At 38.7% G+C, this 19974-nt stretch overlaps 1 protein-coding gene across 3 annotated transcripts; it reads right to left on the reverse strand.

Moving 5' to 3' along the window:
• Positions 1 to 7944: 7944 nt before the first annotated feature.
• LOC133879693 (nuclear pore complex protein NUP62-like) lies at positions 7945 to 19820 on the reverse strand. 3 transcript variants are annotated; one of them, XM_062318390.1, is made up of 9 exons: positions 18152 to 19820; positions 17767 to 17860; positions 11697 to 11832; positions 10954 to 11076; positions 10450 to 10527; positions 9966 to 10069; positions 9650 to 9737; positions 9462 to 9560; positions 7945 to 8377 (listed from the first exon to the last, which is right to left on the reverse strand). In XM_062318390.1, exons 1-9 carry the CDS (start codon positions 19584 to 19586, stop codon positions 8285 to 8287), a joined length of 2250 nt encoding a protein of 749 aa, XP_062174374.1. In that variant the 5' UTR covers positions 19587 to 19820; the 3' UTR covers positions 7945 to 8284. The 3 variants fall into 3 exon arrangements, with proteins under 3 accessions (XP_062174374.1, XP_062174378.1, XP_062174375.1); XM_062318394.1 differs by having other exon boundaries at positions 11697 to 11757; positions 18152 to 19819; XM_062318391.1 differs by having other exon boundaries at positions 11697 to 11763; positions 18152 to 19817.
• Positions 19821 to 19974: the final 154 nt, after the last annotated feature.

Below are 19974 nucleotides of genomic sequence, written 5' to 3' on the forward strand. Positions count from 1 at the left end.
CAATAGAAAGCTACAGCGCACACACACACACCAAAAAAAAAAAAAAAAAATTATCATTAAGTTCATTCCTAGGATTAAAGATTGAAGAATTATCCCCTTGCTTATAGATACTTAACACTTTCACAGCACAAATAATTGTTTAACATCACAAAAAATCCAAAAATACTTAACACTTTAACATCACAAAGAATTATGCTTGGTGAAACACTCTTATTAACTAATTTAATCAATGTTTATACTAAAGTGAGCTATTGAATACTCAACCTAAATCAAGCACCAAAACCAACAAATCCATGCAAAACCAACAAAAAAAAAGTGAGCTATTGAATACACAACCTAAATCAAGCACCAAAACCAACAAATCCATGCAAAACCAACAAAAAAAAAAAATACTGAAAAAAAAAACAGACTGGTGGGTGACCGGTGTCCACTGGGTGTTGCTTGAGAGAAGGAAATTTTGGCTGGAACTGAGAGACTTGCGACTGAGTTTGTAATGTTTGGGGAAGAGAAAGGGCAAGTGAGAGTCTGTGATTTACTCGCTAGAAAGGGCAAGAGAGAGTCTGTGATTTACTCGCTAGACAAGCAACCCAGCGAGTTCAGTTTGGTGGCCTGCTTGACGGACGGTGGCGGTGGGCAGAGCTGTGGGCGGCGGTAGGCAGAACCGTGGGCGGCGGTGGGCAGAGCCGTGGGTTTGGGTTGAGAGATTTTGAAAGTTTTAGGGCAAAATTTTTTTGAAATGGGGGAAAATTGGAGAATGGCGGCCTGCTCGACGGACGGTAGCGGTGGGCAGAGCTGTGGGCGGCGGTAGGCAGAGCCGTGAGCGGCGGTGGGCGGCGGTGGGCAGAGCCGTGGGTTTGGGTTGAGAGATTTATTTTTCTGAAATGGGGGAAAATTGGAGAATGGCGGTGCTCGACGGACGGTGGCAGTGGGCAGAGCTGTGGGCGGCGGTTGGCAGACCAGTGGGCGGAGCTGTGGGTTTGGGTTGAGAGATTTTGAAATGGGGGGAAATTGGACAGAAATGGGGGAAATTGGACGGAAATGGACGGAAATGGGGGGGAGAATGGATGGACAGGTTTTCAGCAAATTTTGTTTTTTTATTTTTTATTTTTTTATTTTTTTTTAATTTTTTCCTCTCGCTGATGTGGCACCTTGCCACGTCAGCTCGGTCGTAGCCCGGTCGTAACCGGGTCTACGAAATAGCAGCCCCCCAACTGCGAAAGCCGGCGCCGATCTAGCTTAACGGCGAGAGAGAGGGAGACTCGCCGGTAACTTCAACGGCGAGTAGAGAGAGAGAGAGGAGAGAGAGGACGAAAATATTTGGGGGAAATGTTTTCCTCCATGCTGCTCGAGAGAGAGAGAGAGAGAGGAGAGAGATGACGAAAATATTTGGGGGAAATGTTTTCCCCCATGCTGCTTTTCAGTTTTTGTGTTTTTTTTTTTGTTTTCTCAGGAGTGATGTGGCAAGGCGTCACGTCAGCCTCGTCGTAGCCCAGTCGTAACTGGGTCTACGATCCAGACTTTCTCGAGGAAAAACACCTCCATCATGATTTCGTGGGGCCCTCTTGTTGAATTACAGCCACAAAAAATAAATGTAATGATGACATGATGTCATCCTTCAATTTCCAATGTACAGCACTTTGCAAAAGTGGGACGCATCTCTCTCGGTGCAAAGTGCAAGTGGGGCCAGTGGGCTGATATCAAGGGGAGGGAAAAATCGGTGCCCACGTCATCTAAACTTCCCGCACAAGTTAATTTTTCTAGCAGACTTGATGGCGCTGGATCAGTTTGGGACCGACTTCTTTTTCAGTTCGGATCCGGATCCGGATCCGGTTGATGGCTAAAGAGATCCAAGGCCAAAAACCAGCCACGTGGCTCAAGAAAAAAAATCAAAATTAAACCATCCAGCCTGTCGTCTATCACCCAAAATAAACTGAAAAATCCTGTTCTCTCTTCAGACCGCCATTTCCCTGAAACCCATCTTCCTCGTCTCTCTGCAGCAGACCCACGAACACAAAGTAGGAAAAAAACTCAACAGGGAGATGTAAAAGAGAGACAGGCTGGTTTTTTTCTTAAAAGCCCTATCCAAACCCCTTTAATTAGAGCATTTTTACCTGATGGAAGTTGATAACTTACATAAATCAGTTTTCTTTTCCTCATGGGAGATACAAAAATTTGTTTCTCCCCATGGTAAAAGCCTCATCGGTGCGTGGATCCAAGAAATGATTGTTAATTATACCATGATAATCGGGATAAAGACCAGTAACAATGGAATAATGGTTAGGAAAAGTCAAGGTCGGGAAACCAAATTGGAAGTTTTGAAGTCAATTGGCCGATATTCGGCCTTGAAGTCTTAAACTGGTACCCAAATCGGAACCCACCTGAGGAAACCAGCAAAACCACAGTGCCGTGGATGATGGGTCTGTTGGTGAAGAAGAAGAAGATGAAGAGTCGGTGTTGAAAGAGAGCAGCGCCTTGGATGGGTTCGATGGGTCTTCTTCTTGGGTTGGTACTGGTACTGGTACTGGTGTAGGCTTTGTTGGAGAATCAGAACCCATGTTCCAAAAATTGGTCTTTCTCTTCCAACTCTTTTTGGATTGCGTGTTCCGTAATCGGGTTTGTACAGAGCGAGAGAGAGAGAGAGATTGGACTGAGCCGGTGAGACGCAAGGGTTTGGTTTGGCTTTGTTGATTTTTTTTTTTTATTGAGCCACGTGGCCGGTTTTTGGCCTTGGATCTCTTTCAAGAGATCCAAGCCATCAATCGGGCTCCTTTCCAGTTCTAATGAACTGGGGAGGATCCGGATCCTTTCAGTTCGATCTTAGGTTTCCTTGATGCATTTTTAGGCCAACTTTAATAATTTTGCTTTGTATTTTTCGTTAGGACCTAAAAATAAAATAAACACTAAAACAAGGCAAAATATTATATTACAATGGGCTAAGGGTTTAACAATAGTAAATTAAAAAGATTGAATGTGCAATACTCCAGACCTATCAGTACACTTAATTAAACAATGACATGAACAATAAAGCTTGCAAACCATGCACCTGCCATACACAGCCTATCAAGTGCAGGGATCACTATTTTCTAGATTCATCTTTTTTCTTCCATTCACATGAACGAGTTAATGGTTTGTTTGGATGTTCAATTCGAATATTATTCAAATTCGTTGTGCAAATTATAAGGTTTAACTTTGTGAGATGAAAATTGAGAAATTTTAAAAAGTTGAATAAAATATAATTTATTTTTGAAAAAAGTAAAATATTATTCTAACCAAAGATTACTTTCCTTTTCTAAGGTGCCAAACTAGAAGCTGTCCTGGCCAAAGAGCCAGATTCATTTTGTCATGAGGGATGCGATTCTCATTATGTGCGATGTAACAAAATTCTTTATTGGTAAATCATGAGTTGTTCTAAAAAGCTTAAGCTAATAAGAAATGATAAATTTAATCATTTAATTAATATTATAATATTTACAAATACAAAGCCCTTCTCCTGGTTCGAGGTGTGAGAGTAAAACAATTTTTTACTAAAGGACTTGTGTTTGTATTAGAGGATGAGAGAAAGAAAGCTTCATGTTGGTTTGTGAGAATGGAAATGAGCTTGCTGGTGGACTAGCCAATGAGCTTTTATAGAGATATAAGTACACAGGTTTGATTTCAAATGCATCTTAGGTCCTGTTTGTTTGGTGTAAAATGTTTTCTGTTGGAAAATATGTTTAGTTGAATAATTTTTTAACATTTGGCTCGTACGAAAAATCAATAAATATTTCTTATTTTTTCATTCAACCATATTAACATATATCATTTTATTCACAACATAAAAATATTAATATAAAACAACTGGAAAAAATAATTAAACCTAAAAAATGTTTAATTAAAATATACACATATTATCTAGCAATGATAATATATTTCCATATAATTTGAGGAGTTATATAAGAAAAGAATGAAAGAATAGAAGGCTTTCGGGAGTAAGATTGAGATCCAATGTAACTGTATGTCCATATCATTTGCAATTTAGGCAGGCAACGATGAGATGACCCATGTGGGGACCGACTTGCCCAGGCAGGTATTCGGGTAGCCCGAGACCTATTCGGGTAGTTAAGGCTACAAGGGATCTTCTCACAATTGCCTGCCCGGGGGTATGGAAGAGTAGCGGAAAATGGTTTACACAGATGAGAAGCGTAAACCATTTTATGCCTTGTGAATGTTATTTTCCTTGTTCAACTAAAAACATTTTCAGGTTAACCAATATTTTACCCCGCGCTAAACACTAAAAAATAAATAAAACCTTTTATAGAAAACATTTTATGTTAAAATAAACAAAACCTTAAAATTGATCCCGCTGACATTGTGTAATTGTTGAGTTGTATGATAGCGGATACTATAGCATCAAGTATTGCTACATTTTTTGTTTTTATTTTTAAGGTTGAACTTGGAGAGGCTTTTCATGACATGTCTCAAACGATATCCTAAAAAACAAAAAAAGGAGAAAGAAAAAGAAAAAGAAAAAGAAAGAGACTTTTTAAAGTGAAATCTGCATGTGGACCTCTCCTATCATTGTCGAAGCCTTTAAACACTCACTCACGTGGGGTTGCTAAGCCATGGATATTGACAACTTTGGCACGTAGATGCGGAAGTGGGCTAGCAAGGATCTATATTAAGTGTAATGAACTGTCCGTATTGCATGCAATAAGAGCAGCTCATATGACTGATATGAGAGGTGGGCTCCAGCCTATTCAAGTATCTGCTCTGGCTGCTCGATACCCGTCCTCTCACATTTGAAGAACTCTTACGTTCAAATGGAATAGACATATATCAAGAATACAAGTAGTTGTTTCATGGTCAAATAAGAGTGTGACATTGTCTGCATCCCATTATGAAGGAAATCGTTTGATAAGAGTGCAACTCAGTTGATGATTATTTGGTTTTGCGTTTCGACTCGGGGGCTTGTTTATATTCTTCGTGAGCTCCACTTCCTCCTACAAAACATTGTTTATAATCTTGGTCAAGATTTTAACATTGTACACTACATGTAAAAAAAAACAAAGCCCAACAAAACTTTAGCATAGTTAAGCAAAACCAGTTCAAGAATTATTAGGCATTCATAATTAATCAGGAATTTAACTAATTAATCAGAATGTTGAACCAGATTTTTGGACGGCCAGACCGGTGACGGGACTCTTGCAAAACAAAGAAAATAGTTACCGAAAGTCCGTCGGTCCTGGGAAGACCGGAGACACTCCGATACTTAAGTCAATAAAAGTTCTGTAATAAAACCGAATAGAGAACGTGGGTGAGGAGATAATGTGTATCATCTCTACCTAGGAGAAAATGATTGGTGGGGGACAGTTTGTCGTCCCCCACCCGTCATTTTTTTATTAAAATAATGTTTTTTAATAAAAAATAACGGATAGAGGACGGTAAACCGTCCCGTCCCCTGTAAATCACTTCTCCTACCTAGGGGTGTACCCCTTTTTAGTGAAGAGCTTTTTGGCTTTGGAAGTACACAGTCACACAACATATTAACATCATAACAACGATCACAAATTTTGCTTTCAGGGGACCCATGTAGAATGAATGGTGTGATGAGATGTTTAATTCTTCTCGATGGTAGTTGAATACATAGGGATGCATTAATACTTTCATGGAGTGAAGAAAACAGGAAAAAAAGTATTTTCAATAAAAAAAGTTGCAAGAAATCTATCGAGATCAGATCATTCATAATGGATGGATTAACTTTATATGTTGGGGATGGGGAAGGATCAATTAATTAATACAATTTACTAATTGCTATTATTGTGAAAAAGATTTTTGAACCTTCGAAAGTGGAATGTGTGCTTTTTTTTTTTTGTTTTTTTTCAACATGTATGTCTCAAACTGCATATTAGAAGGTTTTTCTTTCAACTTCTGCAACTCAAAAAGTGATTTTTTGGATGGGGGCCTAAGGGTTTGTTTGGGTTTGCGATTTCAAAAAGTATGATTTAAAATAACGATTTTAAAATGTGCGATTTGAAAAAAGTGATTTTTAAAAACGCAGTTAAGCGTTTGGCAAAATCGCAGTTTAGCCTTTAAAATCAAGAATTTATCTTTAAAATTCTGCGTTTTCAGAAAAGCACTATCTTATCTGCGATTTGAAAAAACAGATTTTCTGCGTTTTCTAATCGCAATTTTTAAAAACGCAATTCCCAAACGATCTATGTTCTGCGATTTGGTTTAAAATCGCACTTATTGTCTACGAAATCGCAATCTCAAACGCACCCTAAGTGAAAATTGAATATTTGATGAATTATCCCTAAAAGTAATTTTTGACCATTTATGTGACAAATTATTTTTGCCTTCTTTACTAAGTGTACCCAGCTGGGCCAGCTCGTCTATTCCAATCTTGTCCATGTGAGCACTCAATCCCATCCGTTTAAGACTTTTAAGTACACCAAAGAAAACACACGCTTTTTTTCTTTTTTTATTGAACGTCCCAGACTTTTATATATATAAGTAATCAAAATTCATTAAAAAGAGAAAGGAAGAAATACCTAATCAGAGATAAGTTAAAGGGATAAAATGGAAGAACTTGAGATGAATAGCTAGCTTATTTGGAAATAAAAAGAGCGAAGGCTCGATGCAATGTCTTTGTTTTTTCGGTGGAAGAAAAGGAGAGTGTAGGCAGCAACCAACTTTTGAAGCTTTTATATTTTTACTAAAAAATAACCGCACCTTGTGGGCAAGGTGCTTAAAGGGGTCGGTATTGTAACAGATATATTAGTAATGGGCCACCTTAGTAGTTAATGGGCCTTGGACCTTATTAGTTAATGGTCTATTACTTAGTGGCCTATTAGTTTAGTGGCTCTTAGATGAGTATATATAAACAAGTCTAGTTAAATATTTTAGGCATGGAAATTGATATCTAATCTTTGGCTGAAAATAGAGAGGGAGTACCTCGAACCACTCATGGAGGTTTTAAGCATCCTCGAATTTGCCTAATTTCAATATAGTATCATTTTCTTCCTTGTTCTTTCATAATTCCTCAATTTCTTTTATTTTCCATTTTTATTTCCAATTTCTTCTTACAATTCTCAATCAAAAACCCTAGAATTCCTAAACAGTAAATAAACCTGTTACTAATAGGCCACTAAGTAATAGACCATTAACTAATAAGGCCCAAGGCCCATTAACTACTAAGGTGGCCCATTACTAATATATCTGTTACAGAGAGACAAAGTAGGTTTTAATTTGACTGATAGTGTTGTAGGTAAAGTTGACAAATTTTGACATGAACCCAACACAAAATTAACAAGTTATGCTTAAAGAACCTAACCTGTTTAATTAAATATGCCAAGTTAATATTAACTTATATAATCTAATATTCATGCTTTGATACAATTCAAACCTGACACCTAGTTGTAGGCATAGGTGCCATAGCGGTTGCTGTACTAGTAATTGTAATAGGAAATCTTTCTGTTTTCTATTTTTATTTCTGGTTTTAACTCATTAAAGAAAATATCAAAAGTTCTTTATCATTCGTTTTTAAAAACTATTTTCAGATAATTATTCATGAAAACATTATGCTTTTAAATAAAAACACAACAAATCAGTGAAAATGCACTCTTTTTTCTTTTGTCAGTCGACTACAAATGCAAGAGTTTAGAGTCTGGGTTCATTTCCAAGGTTGTTTACTCTTTCAAAAACATAAAGGCATTAACATACATCTGCATACATAAATATTCAGCCTATAACCCTAATTATGTCTCATCTTCTAAAAGTGTCAAGAAGTTGAAGATACAGTTCATTTTCACACAATTAATGCCCATGCCCAAAACCCTCAAATTGAAGGCCTCCATGTACACATTTAACTATTGAGCTTTTAAGGTTTTTATAAGCATATATCCATTGATATAACCAAAAAAATAATAAGCGAAAGAGTTCAAAGAAACATATACATTTTACACATGACGGCAATAGGCATGGCCATCCATTTAATGAGGGAAGGGTGCATGTTAGCATAACCTGCATTTTTTACAGGCAGATTCAAACAGAAGAATATTTCAACAGATGGCTACAGATACACTAGCCATTTTCTACAGAATTCCACGGCTAAACATCCCAAAAATGTTAATAGAGACAGAATATCAGTTCCTACAAATAATAACATCCATAGGCACTACAAATGCAGTCTATCGCCCGAAAAACGGAAGAGTTGTGTAACGAAACCTTTTCCTATACAATTACTAATCTTCACCTGGTAGAAGCAGGTTTTTTAAATGTCGCGGTAGTTTTACAATTCCAGAGGTCAGGACCTCCAGAACTTTGGACCCATCAAATCACGATCTGCAGTCGAACCTTGGCTGGCAAGTTTCTGAATGCGTGAAGAAAATTCCCCTGCCTGATAACATTGAGGGCGGTGAGTGGTCTGGCGATGAATTCAAGTCGTATAAACATAATCCATAGAGAGAGTAATGATAAATTCATGTGAAAAATGGATGTATCCACGACATTTTATCTTTGTATTTTTTGTTCTTTATTATTATTTGTTTTTCCATTGGGCACTGAGGGAATGACAATGCCTTGGACCATTGGCATAGTAGCGTTTACAAAATGTTTGCAGTGTCTCAATTTTATGTGAAAAGTACAATTAAAGCAGGACTCCTAGCACAAGGACTTGCCAGAGTACTGCTAGAATGCCTTGGAAAGATGTATATGCTCCGTTTGTTAATGCTTTTTAGACGGTGCTTTTTGTTTTTTGTTTGAAAAAGTGTTTTGATTTGACATAAAGGTAAAAGTAATTTTGAATGTTTTGTGTTTTAGAGTGTTTTTTAATGTTTTTGTTTTGAAAAGAGAAAACAAAAGGGAGAAGGAAAAAGTTTTATCAAACAAATGTTTTCCTTTTTACGAGCAAACAGTAAACAAGAAGTTAAACGATGTACACTACAATATTAGTAATCTTTTTCTTTTCAGAAAAGTAGGGCAGGGTTTATTCCAAAATTGAGTTTATGAAACCATTAGTAAACCTCAATGGTCACAGTATTCCAAACAAGTACATGCAAATCACTGAATTACACAAACGCGCGCGCACACACAATAAGAGCTAATCTACATGTCATGAAATTTTCTAACAAGCATTGAGTTCTGTCAACAACTGATCTCCCTTTTTTTATTCCTGCTAAGACTTGAATTCTAAGACCAACAAACCCCACCTCATCCCTCACAACTTGAGCTTAAAGCTCAAAGCTGTCCACAATGAAGAAAATCTTAGCAAGTTTATTATATTTCTACACGTACTAATTACTTATGGAACTAACAAGTGCAGCTATTGACATGACCAATAAGCTATAGCTCAAATGATGTTTCCTTTCCTTATAAGAACAAAGTGGATGTGAAGTAGTGGATTGAGTGCGAAACTTATCAACAAAAAAGAGTGCATATTCCATAGATAATGAAAAAAAGGTAATGCAAAAGAAGATACTAACCTTCTCATCAATCCACATCAAAGAACTTAGTTGATTGTTTAAAATCCTGACTACTACATCTAGTGGTGTCATCCCATCAATTGCATCAAGTTCTCCTCCCTAAAGGAAACAAGAAGGTAGGTTTCAACTGTTGGCATTTGTTGGAAAAAACCTAGTTAGGAGTGGAAACATTGAATTAGAGCATTTACCTGGTTGGCATTTAGGGTCTGAATAATTGATTTGATCTGTTCTGTCATCTGCTCTAATTCCCTCTCTATAAATTCAGACTGCTCATACCTGTATCCAGCACCCGGGAAAAAAAAAAGAACAAAGGTGACGTCAATATAAATCCAGAAATTTTTCCTTCAAAAAATATGTAGCTTCTGCAAAGATATAATGGCAACCTGAATCAACCCACTTTTAAACCGGGCATACAACTGAGCTATATGCGGCAGTGGTATAGCCCAGTCATGTACTTGGGTCCATCAGATCAACTCAAACCAAATCAAAGAACTGAGTACTCACATTGCATCTCTTGTGGAAGCAGCTTCATCATCAAGAAGCAATCCACGCTCATGCTTGTAAATACGCTCAGCTTCTTCTTCCATACTTTGCAAAGCCATATCAACCTTAAAAAAGACGAGAATTATATTCGTTTATAAATGTTCATGATTTTCTTATCCTTTTTGCCCCTACTAGTTAAGTGGCTTTTTTTGTATACTTTTTGTGAACATGGGGTTCCTTGCGCTTTTAATAATATCTTGATTCTTTATAAAAAATAAAATAAAAAATAAAAAATAATAAAAAGATTTATAATATATATATTCTTCAGGCCTCAAAAAAAAAATTAAACACAAACATTTATACAAGAGATTTTGTTTTTTTATTATGGCCAAAGAAAGGATTTACACATTCCTGAGAATCCCCACAATAATAACTTATGGACAATGTTCTTACTAGTACATTTTGGTAACTAGACCAACATAGGCAAAACACCTTACTAAAATACCTCTTGTTGATGAGTCTCAATTAACTCCAGTTGCTGCTCCAAGTTAGTTTGGGTCTCAACTACTTTTGCCACTTCAATCTAAATTACAGATTATTTGCAAAACAAAACGAGTAGCTGTCAATGATGTAAATTAAACCATTTGCTATTCATAAAACACTATCACACAATGAAAATGTGAAGATAACACCACAATTTTTCCTTTTTCTTTTTGAGAGGGGGGGAAAGAGAATAATCAATCTTTTATGACATATACTATGCCTTGTGACAAGTCATTTTCTTGCCAATGTAAGGCAGCATCAGAACTCGTGTTTCAATATCAACAAGGCATATGATACACTATCCCAGTAAACTTGTCAACCCTTTGAAATTGAGGGCAAATAACTTCCAAGAAAATCTCATAAATGGTCTTCCAACATAAAATAGAATAAATGGCTTTGTGAAGTACATATATTTCACATTAATCTACAGTATACACTATTCTTTTGATAACGGAAAATCAATTACCTCGAGCCCAAGAAGAACATCACGATTCTGCAAAATTCTCCGGTCCCACTCAGCTATCGCATTAGCCTGCTTTCGGAACTTTCCAGTACGCTCTTGTAGTTCAGCATTCCACTCCTTGATGATCTTCAAATAAAACAAAAAATTAAAAAAAATAAAATAAAATAAAATACACCCTTACATGGAATAGGAGCGAGAACAGGAAAAAAAATTAGAAATAAGTCTACTTATCAAAAAAAAAAAAATTAGAAATAAGTCTGACGAAAATGGTGTCCTAGGTTTGCTGAAAGAGATCTCTCACCTTTCTGCTTACAAAATAAAAGTTGATTTTGATAAAAGCTATGTGTAAGCCAATGTTATGGACAGAAGGAAGCAACTATTTAACCAAGTTTTAAATTCATTTGTATTACATATTAATCTTCCTTTTCCTTTTTCTTTTCCACATCTAGATTATCTCTTTAACAAACCAGTTTCCTTATTCCCTCAGTTCAAAGACAAAAAGCAACAAAGGATTAAAGGAAAAAAAAAAAAAAAAAAGTAGAAGAAAAGGTAGTTTACAGTTAAGTGTCCCACTTTTCTCTCGCAAGGTTACTGCCCACCAAGACTATATCTCTAGAAGTACCATTGTCCAAGATTCGTCTTTTCATAGAAAGCAAAACTACTGCAACTGGTATTTCATCTAAAATATTGCAATGTATAAACGACGAGACGTGAAAACAAATTTATGAAATGAAGACATGAAATACCTCTTCAACAGTCTTCCCTGTGATCTCAGACGGTAATTTTGGTGCAGTAGATACTGTAGTGCTGATACTTGAAGTTGTACAACAGGACAAACAGAGCAGAAGAGGATAAGCAGCAAATTCATATTTCTTGGAAAACCTTAATATATAATCAACTACCATCATCTATTCTCTCAATGGTACATAGATTTGAGAGACTTTGAAAAGAAAATATATTGCCCTCTGATATATATATATATATTTTATGAATAAGAATTTATTGAAATAAAAGGAAAAGCCCTCATACACGAAGAGTATACAAGAGATACAAACACCCTAAAGATGTCTAAAATCCAAAAAGTTAACTAGATCCAAAATATTCAAAGAGGTGAAATTAGGAACATAGATTACAACCCAATCCAAAATCCAAAAGAGATCTCAAAAAGACAGATTTTAAACTAAGCACATTAGGCTCGCAGTGCTCAAAGATGCTCCCCATTAGGGCACTCATAAGGGCTTCCCTAAACCAGATTAGCTTCCCTAAATTTGGATAAAACCCCCAAAATCTTATTCCAATGGCTTCCTTAGAGATTCCCTAAACTACCATCCAGCTACAGTACCACCCTCTATTTGGGGTGGCAATGTAGCTCAATCTAAATATTGTTTAATGCAAAAAAAAAAAAAAAAAAAAAATTCTCTCTCCTCTCTCTTTCTTTTAAAACAAAATAAAAAATTTACAAAAGTTCCATTTCCTTCCAACACATATCCGCCATGTTCCTACTCACCGCTGCCTGCATCGTTGTGAACGGCACCACCATCCCCAGCTCAATCCCCACCGGCACAGCAGCAGCCGCTAGAGGACCGATAGGCGCCACATTAGAGGAGTAAACGAGGAAAAGTTGACGAAGGCTTTAGACTTGGCCTCGACAATCTCAGCCTCGGACTCTACAATGGCGGAGCCGACGGGGGCGATGCCACCCTCCTTAACCATAATGGTGGTGAGGTAGCCGTCGTGAAGGTTTCGACGTCCATGACGGCCTTCTCGGACTCCACCAACATCACCATCTTGCCCTTGGACAGCTTGTCTCCCTCCGACGTCACCCACAACGCGATCTTCCCCTCATCATGGTCGAGCTTAGCACCGGCATGAAGATCTCTGGGATCTACACCTGGATTCGCGTTGCCCCACTGCTTTGGTGGCGCCCCAGAACACGGAAGCCAAGGGACTTCTCTAGGCACACAACGATTGCGGTCTTGCCAATGCCCTAAGGTTGAGTTTGACGATGTTGGAGAAAATGAAAGAATATATATCTATATGATTTAGAGAAAGAATAAGGAAGTTGGTGTGGGGTACATTTGGATATAGAAGCAAAAAAATAGCTTGATTCCCAAAATTTATATTGAAATCTAGGGAAACCATTGTGAGTGCTCTTAAGGGTGTAGGAATAACTTTCCATATAGCCTCTTTGGGATGTCCCAACCTTTGAGTTTTCCAGCAATGGAGCGATTTTAGAATATTGCTAGGCATAGCCTACGAAACTCAGAATAAATTGAAACCAAGTGCCAAAGATCACTAGAGTACTCACAATGAATGAGGAGGTGGTTAACTGTCCCCTCATCTTTTTTGCATAGGCAACACCAGTTAACAAGGGTGAAACCTCGCCTTTTAAGATTATCAACCGTGAGGATTCTACCCAAAGCTGCCGACCAAGTAAAGAAAGCAATGAAAGGTGGTGCCTTAACCTTCCAAACACTTCTCCAAAGTAATGAACCAGGCTCTCCATACTATAAAGATTTATAATAGCCATGATTACAAGCTAGCATCCACAACATTCTATCCGCCTCCAAAGAAATGGATTTTTGAGAAGCATAACAAATTGAGTAAAGAGATGAGAGATTCCAACTCCAAATCCTGGATTGTCCTAGTAAAAAATCGGGTTCCAATGGATAGAAATGCCTGATGAGTCCAAGTAACCCAACACCAAGGCCTCTTTGTCCCAAGCTATCGAATAAAGTTTTGAGAAAGAAGACTTGAGAATAGCTACTCAACACCACACATCATGCCAAAAGCGGATACTGGATCCATCCCCAACCTTGAAGGAAACAAGGTTGGAGAAATACCCCCAGCCATTCCTAACATTCTTCCAAAGGCACACTCCATAGGGCCCACGAACTTCCTATGAACTCCAACCCCTTCTCTATACCCCATACTTCTTATTATATCAGATATATCTTTATCTTCTGATAAAGATAAATCTGTCCAGATTTAAAAGAATTTGTTTTATCCTATTATCTAGGCTAGAAGTTGTATAGCTTATCCTTTTATCTAGACCAGAAGTTGTATAGCATTAGGTTTATAATTCTCTGCTATTGATAAGCTTAAGTGATAAAGCTTAATCTCAAATATTGAACAGTCCTACAAAAGGACTAACACCATTGTTATTATATAAAGAACTCACTGCCCTACGGTTGAAGTAGGCAGTCAATCAAAACTACTCTAAATTCTATACTTCTCAACAATCACCTGTTTGCATAACGAATTCTCCTCTTACACAGATCTCCAAAGCCATTTCCCCAGCAGAGCTTTATTGAACAACATGAGATTCTTAACTCTCAACCCTCCTCTAGCAACCAAAGAGCATATAGTCTTCCAGTTCACCATGTGAACTTATGCTCACCTCCTGGTCCATCCCAAAGAAAATCTATTCGGAGACGCTCCAATCTCCTAGCTATACCAGCTAGTAAAGGAAAAAAGGACGAGTACGTTGGTAGACTGGATAACATTGTCTTGATAGTTAGGCATCCACCCTGGGACAAATAGATCTTCCAACTAGCCAATCTTTTTTTTTTTTTTTTTTTCCATCTTCTCAACTACTCCCACCGAAATAGCTTTTCACTTAAAAGAAGCACCCAGAGGAAGTCCCAAATATTTCAAGGGAAGAGAAGAGATAATACAATTAAGAATGTTAGCCAGTTCTTCTTGATGCGGAACCTCCCCTACTACGACTAATTCAGATTTTCGAATATTGACCTTCAAGCCCGAAATGGCATCAAAACACATGAGTATGTGACTCAAATTATAGATTTGATTGCTATCTGCGCACATAATAAGAGTATCATATGCAAAGAGAAGATGGGATATTTCCAAGGAGGCAGTGTTTTGGGTGGCTACCTAGAATCTTGATAGATAACCCCCCAACCATAGATCTAGATAGCATCATACTGAGAGCCTCCATGATAATCACAAAGAGGAAAGACAAGAGAGGGTCCCCTTGGCGAAGGCCCCAGGATAGTCCAAAGAAGCCATGCAGACTACCATTAATCTAGATAGAGAAACGGGCCGTAGAGATACAAGAAGACATCCAATTCCTCCATTTAGAACAAAAGCCAAGACGGCTCATGAGGTAGTTAAGGAACCCCCAGTTGACATGGTAGTAGGCTTTTTCCAAGTCTTGCTTGCTAATAACACCAGTGATACCTGATTTCAGCCTGCTGTCCAGACACTCATTAGCTATAAATATTGAGTCTAGAATGCGTCTTCCCCGTGTGAAGGCATTCTAATTGTTCGATATGAGCGCTCCCAACATTTGCCAAAATCTTGTAAACACTCCCCACCAGGCTAATAGGTCTAAAATCCTTTACTTCCAATTGCCCAATCTTTTTGGGGATGAGAGCAATAAACGTAGTGTTGAAGCTCTTTAGAATAACTCATGCTCATGAAAATTATGGAATACCCGCATAAGGTCATCCTTCACTATAGCCCAGCAAGACCAGAAAAAAGCAATAGTGAAGCTATCAAGGCCCAGCACTTTGTCATCATCCATACTAAGAAAAGCCTGAAGAACTTCCTCCTCTTGGAACGATCTCTCCAACCAATTTGCTTCTATAGAACCTAAACAGGGAAGCTCCAATCCATCTATTTTGGGCCGCCAAGTAGCAATTTCAATAAAAAGATTCTTGTAATACTGGATGATAGTGTCATTGATCTCCCCCTTGGGCATAGGTAACAGTAACATCAATACAAAGACTGAAGATAAAGTTATTTCTCCTATGAGAGTTGGCAAGGCAATGAAAAAATCATTGTGATGTGATCCCCTTCTTTTAACTAGTTCGTCATAAACTGTTGCCTCCAACTAACTTCTTGCATAAGGGCAACATTCTCCAAATCTCTCTTCTTCTTCTTCTTCTTTTTTTTTTTTTTTTTTTTTTTTTTTTTTTTTTTTTTTTTTTTTTTTTTTTTAATGACAAAGAGCCCCTCAAAGGCAAAGCCACTTCGTGTACCCACCCTTATCAGGTAAACCTCGGACCCGTGAAAATCGCCCCTTCCATACGGATCAGGTAATACTCCGGCTTCGTCGACGGGCTAGCCTCAAAGAATTGTTTGCACTCAAGGGATTCGAAACCTTAGACCTCATGGGACTACCACAAAAACCAAGGCCTTACCACTTGAGCCAATTCCTTGGGGTTAACATTCTCCAAATCTACAAGGTATCTATCCTCTTCTAGTTGATCAAGAGACTGTATCTCTAATAAGGATTTGTTCCACTCCTCAACATCACCAAAGACCTCCTTATTCCAGCACTTTTAAGTCAATTTTCAGCCATTTTAACTTACAAGTAAAGACAAAACATGGAGTGCCTAAGAACTTATATGAATCCCACAACTATTTCACCAGGTCTACAAAACCCTCTAATTTTAGCCACATGCTTTCAAATTTAAATGAGCGTGGTCCTCTAGCTACACCCCCACTGCCAAGCAAAATGGGAAAATGATTTGATAAAGGTCGAGGAAGATGGCGTTGAATCAGATTTGGGAAATCCTCTTTCCCCCCTCATATTGCTTGTCCACTTCACAAAATCCAGCTAGACATCATTTAGTGCATTATTTTTCAAATAAAAAGGAATAAATTTTAAATACTACCTCCCGGTCAAGCAAACTAATTAAAATAATTCAAACCATTGTACTTTCAACAAAGCAAAGTGCATTTAGGAAAGTTAAAGCTTGTACCGATCGACTTTGCAAACTAGAAATTTTTTTGGACATTCCAAAATGCTATACTGGACAAACAATATTAGACGAAGAAGTAAAATAGCAAAGCATTGTAATCTTTTAACTTCATTTTTTTAAGAACTTTTCTAGAAGTAATGACAATACCATGGAATAAGGCTCAATTTGTTATGTTCAAAGTGATTTTCAGTTTTGGCAGCTTAAGAACTTTTCATACGTGGGACCATCATAGAACGTCTGAATAAGCAAGACCTATATGATTTTGAAACTCAAAATATAAACATCTAAGGGTCAAAATAGTTTTTAAATTAAGTTACTAGTTTATGAATTATGGCCATAGCGCACAGGCAGACCTGAAATCTTATAAAATTCTGCACATAATTTACTTTTAGAATTATTTCTTAATTACGTTTAGCCTACAATTGATGCAATGATTACTGTTTTGAGTATTAACATGCCTTATTTGGCGCACTGTTAGTGTTCACTTTCACATCAAGAAAATTCCTCTTTTCTTCTCTTTCAACCCCAAATCAAACCCTCTCCCTTGTTGAAATCCTAAAAGCCTGCCTACTTTTCCTTATTATTTGTCACCGAATAACCCATTGAAACAACCCAAAAATCCTGATCACATTGTCCCGAATTTCCGGCAAGCAGATTCTTGATTCCCAGCCTCTTTCAGCAACCAACATTCAATCTTTTCAAACCCTAATTCCAAACCCTAAAAGACTTCTTCTCGCCATAACAAACCACAAGATCATAACTTTTCCAATCCTAGAGTACTTATCAAAAAAAAAAAAACTTTTCCAATCCTAGAGTCCACCACAAGCAAACAGATTCCCTAATATGTCCCATGTCAAGGGAAGTTATGTGGACACAGAGAGCAAATATACTGCCAAGAAAGCAAGATGAAAATGTATCAACAGTGTATATGTGCATCATAGCACTGATTAATAAATACCAGATCTAAAAAATAAAAGCAGTAATCTACCAAAAATATTAAAAAATGAAAAGTTAATAGGTAATCTTGATACCAGAAAGAAAGAAAGAAAAAGTGAACAAGTTTACTATTAAGAGTAAGCACACATACCCACTACTGGAGGCCACAATAAGAGATGATGATGTCTGAGCACCAGTAGTGCCCAAACTGGAAGTTGCTGCAGCTGCAGAAGTTGAAGAGACACCTACAAAATCAATTTGAACGATCAAAGGATATTTGAACATCAAACACAAGTAACTGCTGCTTGATCTAGGCACTTCAGCATTTAAACAAGTTGTTATTGGAAGAGGATATCACAAGTTAATAACTTCAGAATCTGAAACACAATATAAAGCAATACGCAGATGCATAGAAAGGCGATAAGCCATACAGTCCCACCAGCATAAACAAAGACACCTCCGTTAACAAAAACATCATAACCACCTACTACAGCAGAAAAACAATAACATCTGAAACTTAAAAGTGCTAAACTCACCAAATGCAGGGCCAGCAGTAGTTGAATGTGATTGCAAGGGCGAAGCAGGCGTTGACTGTTTGCTAAACGAAAAGCCCGTAAAAGATCCCGCAGCGCCCGAAGAAGCGGCCGAGTTGGCTGCTGCTGCTGTTGAAGCACTAGTTGCAGCTGAAGAAGAACTCACACCAAATGTGGGCAAAGAAAACGAAGCTTGTGTAGCAGCCGGAGTGGAAGCACTCGTGGTGGTGACTGTCGAGAACAATGGAGCCGTAGATGTTCCAAAGGACAGAGAAGAAGCCTTTGCTGCAGGTGCGGTGGAAACAGCGGTGGCTGCCGACGAGGTGGAGAACCCAAATGAAGGCTGAGAAGCTGGGGAAGAGGGTGGGACGAATGAGAAGGCAGAAGAGGTTGTTGTTGTTGAAGAGGAAGATACAGTAGCGGAGGGTGTAGTGGGTTTTGAAAAGGCTGAAGCAGTTGAGAGTGAAAGCCCGGTAGAAGAAGCAGAGAAAGGTGAGGCTGTTGTTGAACTTGAAGCTGAGCTTGGAGCGAATGGGAATGCAGGAGGAGTTGAAGCTGAAAATGGAGAAGTGGATGATGATGTTCCGAATAGGGATAAACCTGTACTCGCTGATGAGGCTGTTGTTCCAAACAGGGTGGAACCGAAACCAGAAGTCGCCACGGCGGACGACATCGTTCCGAACAGAGACGAACCAGATGTTGGTGCCGCGGAGGACGACGTCGTTCCGAATAGAGACGAACCAGAGGTTGGTGCCACGGAGGACGGCGTCGTTCCGAACAGAGGTGAACTAGAAGTTGGCGCCGCAACGGACGACGTCATTCCGAACAGAGGTGAACCAGAAGTTGGCGCGGCAGAGGACGGCGTCGTTCCGAACAGAGGTGAACCAGAGGTTGGTGCCGTGGAGGACGGTGTCGTTCCGAACAGGAGGGAAGCAGACTTCGGAGCGAAGGATGACGTCGTTCCGAACAAGGGCGAACTGGTACTTGACGCCGATAGAGACGCTCCGAACAAGGATGAACCGGAACCTGCCGCGGCCGAGGCCGAAGTACTAGTAGATGATGCGGTACCGAACAAGGAAAAACCAGAAGCAGCTGAACCGAATGGGGACGAAGCTGAGGTCGCCTCGGATGGGATTGTCCCAAACGGGGACGGAGCGGAAGTTGTAGAGGACGAAGACCCTACTGTTAAGAACAAGGAAGGACCGGAGCTAGAAGCGGAATGGGAGGGGAACGAGAAGGAAGGAGCTGAAGAAGAAGAGGAAGTGGAAGTGGAGGATCCGAATCCGAACGGGGAAGAAGAGGTGGTGGTGGCGGATCCCAATGGGGAGGCGGAGGATCCGAATGGTAATCCGGTGGGGGGCGGGTTAGAGAGGGAGAATGCGGGCGTGGATTGTGAAGAAGAAGAGGCGGATGAAGATCCAACTGAGAAGCCCGACATGGTTTTTCTCTCTCCCTCTCTCGCTCGCTTCTGCTGGGTCCGTGCGAGTGATTGGGGGGTTTTGAAAGAGAGCAACTTTTATACGGTTGTAGGCTTGTAGCAAAAACAAGGCATTTTCTGCATTCCTATGAATGGCTGACACGTCAGCTGAAAAAAAAAAAACAAAATAATGTAAAAACACTGGATCTAGTCTCTTCAAGCTTTAGCTTTGCTTGGAAAAAACTGTGGAACATCACTTTCCTTCGCACAGGCACAGCCACCGTTAATTAATCGTCGTCATCTACAAGTCTTAACAGGATGTGTTGTTATTTTACTCAAATCCATGAATTTGCTTTTTGGGATTTCTTGTTTTTGTTAAAGTCAGTCTCCATCGTCATACTTTTCTTCT

This window comes from Alnus glutinosa, chromosome 10, assembly GCF_958979055.1.
Source record: "Alnus glutinosa chromosome 10, dhAlnGlut1.1, whole genome shotgun sequence".
NCBI classification, from domain to species: domain Eukaryota; kingdom Viridiplantae; phylum Streptophyta; class Magnoliopsida; order Fagales; family Betulaceae; genus Alnus; species Alnus glutinosa.